The following is a 13,577-nucleotide window of genomic DNA, read 5'->3' as shown; positions in this document are numbered from 1 at the left end:
GCTATTCTTAGATGCCGCTATAAGGGAGAGCTAGTATATTTTCTACATGACTAGATGGGGCATAACAATCAAAGCTTAGGATAAAGATTTATAGAAAGGTAATCTATTCTTATATGCCAATGAGATATTAAGTTCATGCTTCAAGCTCGTTCAAAGTCATCATTTGGTGGGTTCTCAGGGTCTCTTGTGCCCGAGGTCATGTTAAGAGTGCCGGCATCGAGTTGTACAGGAAGACCGATCAACGAACGGCGATGATTTCGCTTGTCAATCTTCTCGAGTCTCTCGCTGGTTTCCTCAGTATCTGGATCCTCTGAAGCAGGCTCATCGAAAGTATCAAACCCTCTCGCCCCAAGATACTTAACTTTCACAGCACGTCTCAAGTTCTCTACAAAGCCTTGCATTTCAGGCATTGGGAAAACGCCATCAGCCTCCAGCACATCAGCATAGAGACGCTCCGCCTCCTCAAGGCATGCCGAAGCTAATGTGGCTTTGCCGGCCTTGAGCCATTGATCTGCGGCAAAGATGCTCCACATACCAGCCTTCCGGCGGCGCCCACCCCATTTAGCTCCGCCCACGGGGATCTTGGATGCATAGCAGGCTGACACCCTCTCTGTGAATAGGATTTGACCTATTGGACCGACCAAGCCATAATCCATGACACGCATTGCCCACCTGGCTGCGCTTTCAGTAGCTGATCCACCGCGAGATTTGAGAAGCTCAACGGCCAGAGTAAGACTGCGCAGTGCGTGGGGAACATCTGAGCATCGCGTAAGATATGAGTAGCAAGCATTCTCAAACATTTGGTCAATGTTTTCAAGCTTGATTTTGGTGGACATGCCAAGCGGATTAAGCAGCATGCTTACAGCACACATTTCATGCGCTCCTGCATGATACTCCCACGCCTTGTCATTTTTGAAATCGGACTGGATCATTTCGTATGTTGAAGCTGAAAGCTTCCAGTCACGAAGCATGAAGGAAAAGTCGGCCATTTTCCGTAAGATGGCCTCCGGCATGTCTGGGCTGTAATTGTGATTTGTTGGATCATAGTTTCCACTTCCACCAGCGGCACCGGTGCCACTGGCTCGTGAGCCAGCGCCAAAAGTCATGAATCTCCGACCAACCGACATAAATCTTCCACTGATACCACGCCTTCGAGATGCAATCTGGTCGTTCCAGACAGCGACTCGGTTTTCCATGAAAGGAATAACAGATTGTACAACAAGTTCTCGGATAAAGGCTCGGATAGCAGTAGCGTCGGACTCAAACAAGTAGGGTACACCATCTGTACCAAGATCCACTAGTGTCTCTGCTATAGTGTTAGAAGAGGGGTCTTATTGAAGAAGCATGTATATTTTAGGGCATCCATACCAGCTTCTCCCGCGCCGGAGAGATGTTCTTGTGGAGACAACCATTCACAAGTAGGTACTTGAACGCTGTCATCATCTGTAACAACACACTGACTACTGCGCAGCCGCAACAAGTGACAGTGAAGACCGAAATGGCGCTTCATCTGATCATACAATTTTGTTGACTCTGTAATGTCATCGCGTTCCTCGTCATGAACCAAGACATAGTATCGAAGATACTCTTGATGGACCCAATCCGGTAATCGCTTGGCTCCTGTACTGCTTTCTGCGTATAATTGACGAAGAGCCTCCAAAGGCGCCGTATTCCGCGAGCTTATAGCAATAACACTGGCAACAGGATGGCAGAATGTTTCATGAGGAGCAGCAGGGTTCGCTGAAAGTATTTGACGCAATAACAACTTCCACAATGGGCTTGCTACCGGAACTCCAAGCGCATCTTTTGATGGAATTGATGCGCCGAGCATTCTTTCCCTGGAGTCCAATTCCTGATCCAATAATTCCTCCATCTGCGTCAGAGTCGATTCCCGTCCGGACTCACGACCTGCGGGTGCCCGGCCAAACCCTTTCAAATCCACAAATCGGACTCCATAGTCTTCCCAGGCACGACTAGATCCGACGCTATCACGGATAACCACTTTTCCAGACACCGTCTCCCCATATGGGCGCACCAATTCCCAGAAACCCCCTTTGAACCCCTTATTCCTCACTAGGTGGTCGGTGTCCTCTGATGCATGAATGGCAATGGTTGGAGAGAAAGCCCGAATGACTAGTGACCTGATATCTTCTGATCCGTCAAACCGTCCATCAAATGGCGACCCAAGCGACGAGCGGGCTAATTGCGGGGTGGAGGACCTGACGGAGCGGGCATGAGGCGAGGATGTCCGGATGGGAAGCTCTGCGGTGGTGGCCGATAAAGGAGGGGTTGGCGAGGAGCCCGAACGAGCATCAGCCAGCCCGGGATCTATAGAGTGTACAGACTCTGACTCATCTGGATATCGCGATTTGGAGGGGACTCGCGCAACGCCGGGGGAGAAGGATGGCGGTGGTTTAACCGGAGCAGCATCTCCGGGCGATGTCATGGACACCAACTGCTCTGTGTGAGGTTGAAACTAAAAGAATGAACACACAGACCCCATGGACTGTGTCTTAAGTGCTGAAATGAATGTAGGCACAGTTAAGACGTTGGCGACAAATGTCGGTGGCTCTTGAATTGTTGTTGATGGGGGAAAGCCAAGTCTCCCTCGGAGCCCGATAGGCTATGTTAAGGCACCGTCAGATGTGGGCAGTGCCGCTCCGGTGTATAGTGGCAAGAGTAACACAGTATGAATTTCGATTACTAGTAGCAGGTCAACCATACAGTGTATATAAAATATGTAGATTTGGTTTGCTTGTTTTGGGGGAATTCGCGGCGCATTACGGAGTACGAAGAGAAATACAATTGCGGGTGATGATGCAAACACGTGAGAACACAGCTTTATCGCCGATTAAGCAACTTTCTGAGTCACTTTTTTTTTGTCATCCTCGAGCTGCATAACTGACATCTGACTGGTTCATGGCTACTGTCAATGTCCAGGGTGCGCTCTCTTGAGTCATTGCTCGATTCTCTCGTTATTAAAAGCCGCACTCCACTCGCCCGTCCTCTAGCGAGCTCAATACGCCAGACATCTTCGCCGAAGCTCTTGCTCTTTAGAAACCATACCCTCGCAAGTCACCGGAGTCCTCCCATGCGTGGACGCGATATTCATTCGCATTCTCCGGAGCCAAAACCCAAACGGCGTCGCATTTCCTCCCCCGCGCGGAGTGGTTCTTTAGAAGTCATGGCTCCCCCTCACCCCACCATTCAGCTCACACCGATCGAAAGCACCCTACGAACTCTTCTCCTCGATGTCGCGCAATACATTAGCCAAAGAGATACCGCCGATGGAAGCTCTGACTTGGTTAGTCCTCGTGAAACGGTTCTCCGGTTCACTGGCGGCTGGGTTAGAGACAAGCTCCTAGGCTGGGACAGCCATGACATTGATGTTGGAATTAGCAGTATGACCGGATACCAGTTCGGCATGGCTTTGAAGGAGTACTTAGATGACCCGCGGAATCTTGAAAAATACAAGAAGGGGCTTCCAAGCGAAGAAATGAGCGACGCGATTGTGAGCTTGCATAAGATCGAGGCAAACCCAGAAAAATCAAAACACCTGGAGACAGTTACAACCAAAATCTTTGGCATGGATATCGATCTAGTCAACTTGCGCAAAGAAACATACTCGGAGGACAGTCGAAACCCACAGATGGAGTTTGGCACAGCGGAAGAGGATGCAATGCGACGAGACGCTACAATCAATGCTCTATTCTACAACCTGAATGAATCAAAGCTGGAGGACTTCACACAACGAGGGTTGGATGATATGGAGAAGCGTATTATTCGTACTCCTCTGGAACCATACCAGACTTTCAAAGACGATCCGCTTCGCGTGCTTCGTTTAATTCGTTTCGCTAGCAGACTAGGATATCAGATCGATACAGAGACGGAGGCCGCAATGCAGAATGAAGACATCAGTGCTGCCCTCAAGCTCAAAATCAGCAAGGAGCGAGTCGGGACGGAGCTAGAAAAGATGTTACGAGGTAAGCTACAGCTAACAGAAGTTTCACGTTTTTCCTTATCGGTCCTGACTCCATTTAGGACCCGATCCTCACGGCGCCTTGAAACTTATCGACCGACTTAACCTCCACCCCACAATCTTTGCCAACCACCAAGATGAAGTGACTGCCAACATATCGACATGGCCTCTCGCTTACGATGCACTCGCGAATCTACTACACTCGGATGTAGATACAGTGCAGCGTGTCCGCGCCCTTCTCCTGCCCGGCGAACACTGTGCTTACTACGCTTGGATGGTCGTCGCTTTCGCTCCATGGACCTCTATTCCTGCTCGAGGCTCAAGCGATCCTCCCAGACCCAGACCGCCGCCGGTTCGTGCGGTTGAAGTTGGCAGAGACAGCCTTCGTACCGATAACAAAACTCTCACAATCCTCCGCGATGCAAGCTACAACTATAGAGATATCATTTCTCGCAAGTCGTCCTTACTTAGTGGAACTATCAATGGTAGCCCGGCTGAGATTCGACAAACAATTGGACTTCGTATCCGATCTTGGGGCAAGGATTGGAAGCTTTGTGTCATTTTAGCAATCTTGCAAGAAATCATGCAGGGACGCGATTTCGACACAGGTAAGTTTATTGCAATTAACCTCTTGGTGACTCAACTAACAACTCATAGTGACCAAAGAGTATGACCAATTCCTCTCATACATTGTCAAAAATGACCTCAAGGATGTAGGCGATTTGAAGCCCATAGTAAATGGTGGAGAAATCATGACTGCGCTGGGCGCAAAGAAGGGGCCGTGGATGAGCAGGGCGACCACATTTGTGGTAGAATGGCAACTTCTAAATCCTAACACTGACAAAGAGGCCACATTGGAGGAGATTCAACGACGGCGCTCAGAGTTAGGTTTATAGGAGATATTGAAATAGTTAAAATAGTTGAAACAGTTAAAATGATGGAATGTCATGAACATCTCCAGGACTGTGTACTGTATGAATATTGGGGCTATCGATAAGATCGGATCAAGTGACGCGGAACCAACCAAAATTAAACCCACTCTAAACTTCCAATGTTGAACTTCTTTCTGTAAACAACATCAACTATTCTGATTTGACTGGAATTAATCATGGATCAATTAAGGAAGGAAGCCCGCCAGGCCTTACAAAAAGACCCGAAAAACCTCCCTGATCTCCTTCCATCAGCGATGAGCATACGCGGCGACCTGCATCAGTTGTGGGAGAATGTGTCACAATATGACAACAGTACCTATTTCAATGTCAGTTCTCAACCCAATGTTTCTTCGATGAATATGCTAAAGCCTGCTCTGGATCAGGCCTGCGAGAGCTTGCTTGTTGCTCTCAACTTTGTTGAAGCCGGCTTTCACATGTTGTTACCCGAAGATGAAGAGATCCGACAACTGGAAGGAAATGAGGCCCAGGCGGCTGTCAACCTATCTAAATGGGCAAGCACCCTCGCTCTACCGTCATCTGAATTTGCTTCTTCCTTTGACGATACCATTGAAGTGACCGAAGGTGTGTACAAGGCTCATTCATGGTCTAGAATTGACTGACCAGAGTTGTAGACATCAAAAAAGCGCAAGACGAGTGTCGCGTCAAGGGATACTTGGCAATTGAAGTTCTTCACCTTCTCTCAGTAAAGATTAAACCGTGCCTAAATGATCGTGAGATATCCCAGTCTTCAGATGTCATTATGGCTATGGTTACCTTCGCTACAAAACAAGATCCATGGACCACAGATGACACTATGGGTACAGCATCTAGCCATCTCCGCGTGGCAGGTCAAAAAGGTGGTCTATGGGCCACCATCGAGGCAATTCTCAAGGAAAAGATAAGGCCTCTTTTTACAAAACAAAGAAACCCGAAGATCACAAGCGAAGGCCGCAAGAATTTCCACCCTGTGCCGTTAGCCCGTTTTGATGGCAGTGTACTCGATGATTCAACCAGACCCTGGAAGAACACAGCCATCTACACCACGAGTGTTTTATCATGGATCATTTCTCAGTACACGGTATGTGGGATTTCGTGAGGAGGTATTAAACAAAGATACTGATAACAATCACAGGCTACAGATAAGATGCATCTGGAATCGCACTTCCCACTATTAGTCCCCGCCATTCTCTCCTTAATCGATGACAGTAATATTTCATTCAAAGCACAAGGCTGTCAACTACTCACCCAACTATTAAAGTCCATTCGCGAAAGTGGATCCGACATTCTCATCCGTACAAACCTCATCTCCGTCTTCGAGGAAGCCATTACACCCTGCCTGCTCTCTTTGCCAACCATCACCCCAGAGGCAGATTCCCTTAAAATTCTCAGAGTTGCGTACCCTGTGCTTATCGATCTTTTGGAAGCCGCATACAAAACCCCTTCTCTACGAACACCTCAATCACAGATCAAAAAGGATAAAGAAAGCTTCAATACTAGTCTCGCCAAAATACTCCGGTCAAACCTCATTTCATCATTCAACCACATCAGCTCTTCATCCTCAATCTCCGGTTCCAACGCTTCTTTCCCTCATCCACTTCTCTCTACATTTCTCATGACTAGGATCTGTGCCGTGCTCAATAAGCTTGGAATAGAGACCACGAAATACCTCCAAGATATCATCCCAGTACTCCAGATGACTCTATCAAATCCATTTGGAACATCAGACCCCGCACTTCTTTCCGTGGCGGTATCTACAACCCGAGCGGTGATCTTGAACGCTCATCCCCGTATTTGGAAATGGCGTGGTGAACTTCTTGCCGCTCTATGTGCTTGCTGGCTTCATGTCTCGGAGGAGAGCAAAGACAAGGAGAAGGGAAAGGCGCTGGTTGGTGTATCGAAGCAGCTCCGGATCACCGTTTCATTGTTGAAGTGTACTTTGCAGAATCCTGCCGCTGTTAGCAATGGGGCACTTGATGCGGATCAGGTCTATGCTAAAGAGCACATGGATGCGGAATTGAAGGAGCTAGTTGATGCTGATCCTCAGTTGGAGCAGCTTTTAGGTCCTGCTGTGACACTGTAAGTTGATTTCACAGACCCCGTCAGACAGATATGGGCCATTTTCGGGTCATCATGTAATTGTATTATGAAAATCAAATATTGAAAATCCGGGGTATCAATTTGTCTCGCTAAACGACTAAATGAATCCGCTTAAAAGACAGGCAATCACATATCGACACGTTGCTTGAAAAGACTCTTCCCTCGTAACCACTGTCTGTACCGCTTGTATCTCTTCTTCTCATAATCCTCGCTCATAACAGTGAGACCCTCATCCGAGACTCTAAGAAATTCCGCATAATCCGCCATGTTTTCCTCCGCGTTGCTTTTAAGCACCCCGTCCTCAACATTACACTTGTTCGCGTACTCCAGCAGATCAAGATTTGGCTTATCTTCACCAAGTGAAGCAGCAGTCACTTCATCTTCAGAGGTCACGACAAGCGGCACCTTGAGCGGATGGTTGATGTATCTTTCGTATTCCTCAGCTTCTGTTGCCGTGACAGATGGGTTCAGGGAATCGGTGACCAATTGACCGAGAGTCCATTGAGCGATCTGCGCTTTGCTTGGAGTCGTTGAAGTCGCGTTAATAGGTGGGATACGCGTATTTCCCTGAAACAGTTCAAAAGCAGGCTCTTTGATGATTCCGGCTGGAGGTGGCTGCTTCAATGAGGATGGCGGTTGTCTGGTCCAGCTTGAGCTCGACTCTGGTGGAGGTGTGGAGGTTATAGAGCGATTGAGTGGTTCTTGAATCTTCACGCTTCGTGGAGGTGGACGATCGCGTTGGACTTGATCGGGTGGTATGCGAGGTACGAATGGACTGAGGTCTGGAGGAGTTTGTCCCCCACGGAAAGGAGGTAGGTAACGAAGGGTAGAATTCATCTTGTATGAGTAAACCTTGGAAAGCGTTGAGAGAGCGAGTGGACGGTAATATTCTAGCCAGTAGTCATCGAAGCGAGAAAGCGGCTCTTTCGGGCAGGCTGGTGGAGGGGGGATCTCTCGCTCTTTCAAATTCTCTGGTGTGTACCAGGAGATGTAGTTGGGACGTTTCTTCTCCAAATATGCTCTTGGGTCTGCATGATGGAGGTAATAGTCGGTGGAGAGGTCCCAAAGCATCGGAGCTCCTTGCGCGAAGATGTAATTGCCAAGGAAAAGGTTATATGCTTCTTGACGCTGAGCATCGAGGAAAGAATTATTGTAGTAACGCTTGAAGCTCTCAACCATATCGCGAGAATGACTACTCCACTGGTTTATTTTGCGGTATGTGGCCATTGTGTTGACAAGATGAGATCCTCCATACTGTATGGCGATTGTATCTCCGTGATCATGCCACATATTCGTAAATAGATTGACAGCATCTGTGTCATACTCCACGCTTGTCTCATCAATGACACCAAGAGCGTGGAGCTGGTAGCCGAGAGCCCGCTTGCCAATTACAAACTGCGCCGCATTCGTTCGATCCAAGCAATCAATGCAATTGGTTCGCGCCACGCCATTTTGAAGTTGTAAGCCTGACTCCAGGTCTGCTCCATTGATGAAAAAGCTCGTTTTGGGTAGTATATCGCCGGCGATTCCTTCCAAAGTTTGTATGACATCTTGATCTCGGCTCTTCGCAGCGCGACTCATATCCCATGCCTTGTATATCAGTTTCTTATCGGCGGGGAGAAACTGGTTAAGGTATTCCACCGCGTTCGTGAACTCTTTCAGAAGCTTAGACTCTCTTGGAGTTCTTTCCCGTGCTTTGACCAGGTTCAATATGTAGATCGGTGCCCCGTATCTTTCAAAAAGATTATCAAAATGCAACGCCGCCGCGGAGTAGAAGGGGTCCACTAAATTGAGCTCAATATCAGGCTTGGGTGAAACACCCGTGTTTTCTTGAGTCCAGTAGAGAGGAATGCTGCCCCTATGTTGAACATATGATGTATAATTGGGGTTTCCATAAAGAGTCGGTCCAGCAGAATGAAATGAGGTCGTGGTTTGTTCTGAAACAATCTGTTCGGTTTCGACGTCATTCGCTACATATCCGAGATCATTGGCGCCGCGCTTCAAAAATCGTGCACCCGCAAAGAATCTTGACCGTCGTGCAATGATTGATATGTAGACCAAGCGCCCAAAGACACTCATTTTCGACTGGTCGACATACCCATGGATGATCGGAAGGCACCATTGATAAGGATTCTTAAGAGTTTCAATCGCTGGCGTGAGCAGGTGGTGATTCCATACAAACATAGTATTGAAATCCCCTGGCAAAAAGCGAGGCAGGCCATCCTGGTGAGCCTTGCGCTCCCGACAGATGTTGTGCTGCAAAGACCTTGTGATGTCATAAGAGTAGCTGAAGTAAAACGAGCGAGTAAGATCAAGATTGTTCAGAATCGCTTTGTATCTTTCTTCCTCCGATTGCTTCTCTGGCTTCACGCGGGACAACTCCGATGTGGTCAAGGAGATGAGTTCTGTTTCATCGATCTGGTAAACATTGTGGCCACCCAAAATGGCCGCTTGACTCCTCTTCGTGACGAGGAGCATGTAGTATTCCCCCGTAAAACAAATAAAACCTATCAAAGCCCACGCACTGCATTTTTGAACCAGGCCACCGGTACTCTTATTTCCATCATCTATGGCATCAAGAAGCTGAACCATTTCTCTCTTTGTGTAGACCATATCATCCTCGATGATGTTCAACTCGCCCGATTCGGAGGTTCGGTCAATCTTCAAAATGCGAAAACGTGTCTCGGACAAGTTAATACCAACCACATAAAACCTGATTGCAGTTTCGTACACTGTAAACTTGTGCATGCGGTTGATACCCTCATCTTCGCCATCCATACCGGACCGGTGCTTCTGTGCCGACGAAGGAGATGACTCGCGCTCAAATGATGTGGCAACACGAGGTTCGTCATCCTCTTCCTCTAGTGGAAACTCGGCAGTAACTGTCGAATCCTCAGTGATCTCAGGGACATTTCCCTCGACCGGGGCGCGACCTGCATTTATGGATTGACTGGATGTGGGGGTGCCCGAGCCACCCGATTCCACATCGGGCTTCCTTGTTTTGGTGTCATGGTTAGAGTGAAGGGGTTCTTCATGTACCCCCGTGTCTGCAACACCGATAAGAGCTACGTCGTCGAAGCTCTCCATAGCGTGGGTGTGTTCAAGGAGCGGGAAGCTTTCCCCACAGAAGGTGACGTCGCCTGATTGTTGCCTGAGGAATGAACTTTCTTTGTCACGATCAAGTGAAAGTTCCAAAGTTACGAAAAATAATATCTAAGAATTTTAATTTTTGGATTCTTTTCAGGAGCTTTGGAATGTATTAGTAATTCTCATCTAGGAAAAGTTTTGAACATTTACAGCTGAGGCTAGATCCTTGGGTGAAACCTTGAAAACAAGCTATTAAGCATAGTATGGTACTAGGAAATTAGGAATACTAGTAGATACTAAAAGATAAACGCTTCCAGGTTTATATAGATTTGGAATTGGTACCTTGATAATCACCAGTTGACTAGATACACCTCGAACAAGACTGAGTTCTTCTACATCCCCACCTCAGGCATTAGCACCTTACAACTTCGCAGACTCGGACGGGACTCGGAGTTGCATATTCTTCTTCAGTTCCCTTTTCTTCACTCGAGCTGCTTGTTCCTCCAAGTAGACTTTGTACGCTGCCTTTGGTACAGTTTTCTACTCGTCTTCCCAAACACAGTACTCTACCTGCTCCCACACTTGCAGTTGGCGACGAAATTCCGGATTTGGCTTCACTTTCTGCTTGCTTTTGACGAAGGTGATGACATCGGCAAAGGGAATTCGCAGCTTCCGCATAAGATATGCGATCACTATCGTGGGTGAGCGTAATTTCCCAGCCGCATAATGAATCAATACCGCTGCAGTGGGGTTGGGTGCTGGGGCTGCTGGGATTCCTGGTACCTCAAACACAGTAGATTGACTAGGCTCGTTCACTTGCCAAGTCTTCACAGGTATCGATATCGACGATAAAAGGGAAAGCTCTGGAGATGCCATCTTGTCGATGAAGTCGCAAATATCACTCATGTGAATCAGAAGATCTTGTGTCGATGAGTCAAAGCATTCAATCCACTGGCGGCGATCTTCCGGGATGATATCTCGTATTTCCGACTTGCGGTGTTCGAATCGCTGAGCAGGTTTAGAGTTCTTTGGTGGAAGAGAAATGATGGCGTCTATATGACGTTCCTGCAGCATCTTCGGGTCGGCCATGGCTGTGGCATTTCCTAGAACAAATCCCGGGACAATTTGTGTTATACGAGCACCGTTGCGATACGTGCTCGACGTATTGCATAACTCCGAGTCGACTCCTAGCTCATAGACTCTTGTAATCATCACTAAAGAGTCATCGTACTCAGAATCTGTATCCATGGTTGGATAAAGGTTTTTGAGTTGACAAGTATGGGAACTGGCGTGAGTTGGTCAGTAGGGTATTTTCAAGTTGATGATGGATAGTGTAGATGTACTTAGGTCGGCGCGAATTCAAGAATCGAAGTAGATGTAGATCTGAATGTGGTGAGAAAATTGAAGAGAGCTGATTTTAAAATCTTATATATAGAGTTCTATGGAGGAGGCCTAATTTGGATCGGACTGGCAAACATAGTTCACCCGCTACTATTTGGGATCGGATCACTGTACCATTCCTTTCTAGGCTCCTATAGTATATGCCCAGTGATGAAAAGACTCAACCTTAGAAGATACAAGTTTGCTATACTAGGTAAGTGTTAGCTATCCAGGTGCTAGGATACTACCTACCATAGATCATCCACTTACTTATTCACTTTATCACTTTCATCTTCCTTCTACCTTACCTCTCCTTCACTTCCCACTCACTTTCAACTCATTTCCAATTCACTTCATATCTCCCCACATGTCGACTTCGACAATGAATTCTATTAGTGCCAGTGGTGATGCTGAACCTTACATCATGCGCAAGCAGAGGAGTATTCATATCGCTCAACTTAATCTGTTCCGCCATAAGCTACAACTCCAAATTTCGGATCTGCTTCCACCAACTGACCTCGTTTGTTTTGCATTGTGTACTCATGGGCTTTATGAACTCCTCCAGCGACAAATCAGTATGATAAAAGCTGACACAAAATACGATAAACCTGCTATCCTCACCCGATTAGAGCGAGATATGCCAGAGTTCTTTGCTTGTGGCATATGCAAGGTACTCCATAAATATCAAAAACTTGAATCTGACAGTAATGAACTTGAGGCATTAATGTCTCAGCCATTTAGTCAGCTTGAGGGCCCTCAAAAAGGGTGCAAGGCGGGGTGGTTTGGACGTAAATCGACTTTCGCGACTCATTCTTGTCCGAAATACTCAGAAAAAAAGGATTTCTTACCTTCACTTCAAGCTAGTTATGCGACGGTTCTTCCATGGACCAAAGTGTGGAATTAGCCCTGGGGGTCTGTCTTACACTCAAATACGCCACTACCCGAAGCATTCACCACATCCAGACATGGTGTCGCTATTTTCTATTGATGCTGAAATCTGTCCTAAAGTCGAACACCCTGGCCTCTGTATACGAATGCAAGATATAATCTTCTTCGATGATTGCTATTCTCCAAGTTATCATCCGATTGATTGGGATAAACCTTACATCAGATGGTCTACGGATCCTCTACTACCATTTCAGATCTGTCGCCATATTCACCTTACTGATTTCATTGCTCCCATCCAAAGGTCTATTTGCCATGCAGGAGATATTAAGACGATCAGCAAAAATTGCCGGCAATGTCATATAGATTCCCTGACCGAAGTCGGTTGGCGCAACCCCAATTCCAAAAATTTCGCTACTGTTATAACAAGGTGGGCCAATTTGGGGCCAGGTCTTACTCAGGAAGATCCAGTGTGGAAGGCTCATGTGAATGATTCGGGACCATGAAACTGGCGCATTAATTTCTACAGATGATTCTATTCAACCCATAGACAAAAGTCCCCAATTTTGCTATGAAAAAAGATCAGCTCAAAAATATGAGCGTCTCCGAGATATCAACCTGTCCTGCCTTCAAGGCCAAACATACAAATAATCTCATCTCTTCAATACAATCCCGAAAGAAGACTTTTGGTACATCACGCACGAGAAACATCGGGATTTGCCAGATCCGTATTCAAGTTTGGAGGACAACAAATCCAGTTCAGATTTTTGCCTGGGTTTCTTTTTCCTCACTTTTGTTGGTTTTTCATTGTTCCTGGCTATCCGGTGGTTGTCAAATTGAAGAAATGGTGAGATGCATGTGAAAGACCGTCAGGAATTTGCCGTTCGAAATGAGAAGAATCTTGGTACTTCTCTTAAACTCTGCCAAGTGGATTCAATCGCTACTAGTATTTTATCTTTGCTCAGCTCAGGATTCTAGTTATTGCGAGATCTATTGCCTGAAATGCTAGGGCTGGACTCGGAGCAATAGCTTTATACTAGTAATCACCTGAGTCGACATCCATCAAATTGAAGGGGTTCATTTTTCCATTCTGACTGAACATTGAAATAGTCCCCATAATGAACTTTCACAACCAGAATTGAAATTTCGCCTCGATCATTCTATAAACGTCGAGAGGTTCACAAATCACACTCGCATCTTCCCTTCCGGCGCTGCCG

The 13,577-nt window shown here is 46.9% G+C and overlaps 6 protein-coding genes across 6 annotated transcripts; 3 read left to right on the top strand and 3 right to left on the bottom strand.

The window, feature by feature from the left end:
- Window positions 1-140: 140 nt before the first annotated feature.
- On the bottom strand, window positions 141-2,446 carry N7483_002139 (TRAPP III-specific subunit 85 family protein; the record flags this gene model as incomplete). Its single annotated transcript, XM_057085576.1, has 2 exons — window positions 141-1,309; window positions 1,369-2,446. The coding sequence occupies 2 exons, from the start codon at window positions 2,444-2,446 to the stop codon at window positions 141-143; spliced, it is 2,247 nt and encodes a 748-aa protein (XP_056951725.1).
- Window positions 2,447-3,184: 738 nt separating this feature from the next.
- Window positions 3,185-4,875, top strand: N7483_002138 (tRNA adenylyltransferase; the record flags this gene model as incomplete). The annotated part of the gene is made up of 3 exons (XM_057085575.1): window positions 3,185-3,983; window positions 4,042-4,587; window positions 4,646-4,875. The coding sequence occupies 3 exons, from the start codon at window positions 3,185-3,187 to the stop codon at window positions 4,873-4,875; spliced, it is 1,575 nt and encodes a 524-aa protein (XP_056951724.1).
- Window positions 4,876-5,087: 212 nt separating this feature from the next.
- On the top strand, window positions 5,088-5,531 carry N7483_002137 (uncharacterized protein; the record flags this gene model as incomplete). Its single annotated transcript, XM_057085574.1, has 1 exon — window positions 5,088-5,531. The coding sequence occupies one exon, from the start codon at window positions 5,088-5,090 to the stop codon at window positions 5,529-5,531; it is 444 nt and encodes a 147-aa protein (XP_056951723.1).
- A 140-nt stretch (window positions 5,532-5,671) lies between these two features.
- On the top strand, window positions 5,672-6,991 carry N7483_002136 (Tti2 family protein; the record flags this gene model as incomplete). The annotated part of the gene is made up of 2 exons (XM_057085573.1): window positions 5,672-5,989; window positions 6,044-6,991. The coding sequence occupies 2 exons, from the start codon at window positions 5,672-5,674 to the stop codon at window positions 6,989-6,991; spliced, it is 1,266 nt and encodes a 421-aa protein (XP_056951722.1).
- A 143-nt stretch (window positions 6,992-7,134) lies between these two features.
- Window positions 7,135-10,095, bottom strand: N7483_002135 (phosphatidylinositol-3,5-bisphosphate 5-phosphatase; the record flags this gene model as incomplete). Its single annotated transcript, XM_057085572.1, has 1 exon — window positions 7,135-10,095. One exon carries the CDS (start codon window positions 10,093-10,095, stop codon window positions 7,135-7,137), a length of 2,961 nt encoding a protein of 986 aa, XP_056951721.1.
- A 540-nt stretch (window positions 10,096-10,635) lies between these two features.
- On the bottom strand, window positions 10,636-11,343 carry N7483_002134 (dual specificity protein phosphatase family protein; the record flags this gene model as incomplete). Its single annotated transcript, XM_057085571.1, has 1 exon — window positions 10,636-11,343. One exon carries the CDS (start codon window positions 11,341-11,343, stop codon window positions 10,636-10,638), a length of 708 nt encoding a protein of 235 aa, XP_056951720.1.
- Window positions 11,344-13,577: the final 2,234 nt, after the last annotated feature.

The sequence above is a fragment of the Penicillium malachiteum genome, assembly GCF_028827825.1.
Source record: "Penicillium malachiteum strain IBT 17515 chromosome Unknown utg000001l:1.0-8184562.0:1.0-8186909.0, whole genome shotgun sequence".
Taxonomy (NCBI): Eukaryota; Fungi; Ascomycota; class Eurotiomycetes; order Eurotiales; family Aspergillaceae; genus Penicillium; species Penicillium malachiteum.
The sequence above is the reverse complement of the archived record's forward strand: the minus strand, read 5'-3'. Positions and strand labels throughout refer to the sequence as shown.